The 1,605-nt window shown below is 57.2% G+C and overlaps 1 protein-coding gene across 1 annotated transcript in view; it reads left to right on the top strand.

The window, feature by feature from the left end:
• Positions 1 to 200: 200 nt before the first annotated feature.
• The window catches only part of CNPPD1 (cyclin Pas1/PHO80 domain containing 1), a gene marked incomplete at its 5' end in the record, with an annotated part of 5,639 nt that continues 4,234 nt past the window's right edge, over positions 201 to 1,605 (top strand). Inside the window, 2 exons of the mRNA XM_010133095.1 lie at positions 201 to 262; positions 387 to 433. Coding sequence (XP_010131397.1) covers positions 201 to 262; positions 387 to 433 — 109 coding nt within the window. The remainder of the gene's footprint in view (positions 263 to 386; positions 434 to 1,605) is intronic.

The raw sequence follows: 1,605 nt of genomic DNA, 5'->3' as shown, positions 1-1,605 counted from the left end.
CCCTGCACCTTCGCAGGCTCCGGGGATGTTCCCCCCTTCGCCCCTGGCTGAAGAGCCCCCCTGTGACCGGGTACCGGGCCCCTGGCTGAGTTCCTGGGGGCCCTGGCGGGCCTGTTGTACCCCAGAGCTGGCTTGGAGGAGAGAGCCTGATATGGGCAACGCTCCGGGCGTTTCTCACGTTCCCCCCCGTCTGCCTGCAGTTTCTGCCCCGGCACCAGCAGCTGAGTGAAAGAGTGCGGAAGCGGCTCTATTACGGCTGGGACAAAGACTGCAGCCTGGATAATCTCTCCAGTCCAGTGGCAGGGGGGGTGGTGTGGGGCCCCCCATGGGAAAGCTTGGGGAAGGCAGCAGCTGAGTGAAAGAGTGCGGAAGCGGCTCTATTACGGCTGGGACAAAGACTGCAGCCTGGATAATCTCTCCAGTCCAGTGGCAGGTGGGTTGCTGAGTGTCCCCAGATGGAAATGCTGAGTCAAGGGGGTTGGAAGTAACCCAGGGGCTGAGATCAGCAGGTCACCCGCTCCCTCCCCAGGGCCAAATCCCACCCCTGCCCAGCCTTCCTCACTCTGTATAGCACAGCAGGCAGGGTGCCAGAGCCTCGTGGCTCCTGCTCTCTGTTTTATTTCCCTGTGTGGCCCACTGCTGCATTCTTGGCACCTTGTTGGTATGCAGAGTCCTTTAGGTTTCTTGCAAGTTCCTTGGCAGTGAAGGCTGTGTCCCTGTCCCTGATGAGAGGTGTCTTGGACAACTTCTTGGGCTCTGCAAAGTACTGTGGAGTTTGTTTAACTTATAGGTGTGATTGCCAAGGGGACAAGTTCTTGCTGTGTGTTTGTCTGGATCACATTTTTTTTCCTGTTGACTCATCAGTGTTTGAGGAAGCAGAAAGACGCAGCTGAGTTGCGGACCTGGTGCAGGTGACAGTGGAGAGGAGGGGTCAAGGGCAAGCAGTGGTTTGCCAGAGGGCCTTCACAGTGCGGGGGTTAGTGTTTCCATTAGCTGCGTGCTTGCAGCGGGTGTTGAGTGAGTGGGGAAGTGTGCTTGCGTTCAGAACTGTTATGAGAGAGATTCGGGGAAACGGTCTGAAGCTGTGCCATACCTTAGTGAAGAGGGAGATGCTGGGCATGTGGTGACAGAGCAGGGTGAGGCCAAGCCACCAGCTGCCTGGGTGCTGTGGGGCGTGAGGAGTTCTGACACGGGCGGTGCGAGGGCGGTGTGTGGCTCAGCTTTGTGGCTGGCGTCATGCATGGGTGCGAGATGGGACTGTTCCACAGGATGCTACCAGTGTTGCAAGTTCGAAGGGCACAGTCATGGAAGAAGACGCTGTTGAGGGCTATTAATTAACTATAAAGACTGCCTTGCACCCAGGAAATGCCTCAGCTCCAGCAGATGGGGACGGGAGTGACACGCAGAGAACATCTCTGCAGGCTTATCAGCCCATTTGTCAACGGGACTTAGGGCTGTGGCATCTGTCTTGGTACAGCTATGCTCTTGCTGCTACATGGCGAGTTCATGGCATTGCTCTTCAAAAGAGATAGAGGCAACTCTGGGGACAGCCCAGAGTAGCAGAAGGAGGAGCTGGAGAAGGTCTTAGGCATTGGGCGGGGGGCG

This window comes from Buceros rhinoceros, unplaced genomic scaffold (assembly GCF_000710305.1).
Source record: "Buceros rhinoceros silvestris isolate BGI_N320 unplaced genomic scaffold, ASM71030v1 scaffold36943, whole genome shotgun sequence".
Classification (NCBI taxonomy): Eukaryota; Metazoa; Chordata; class Aves; order Bucerotiformes; family Bucerotidae; genus Buceros; species Buceros rhinoceros.
The sequence above is the reverse complement of the archived record's forward strand: the minus strand, read 5'-3'. Positions and strand labels throughout refer to the sequence as shown.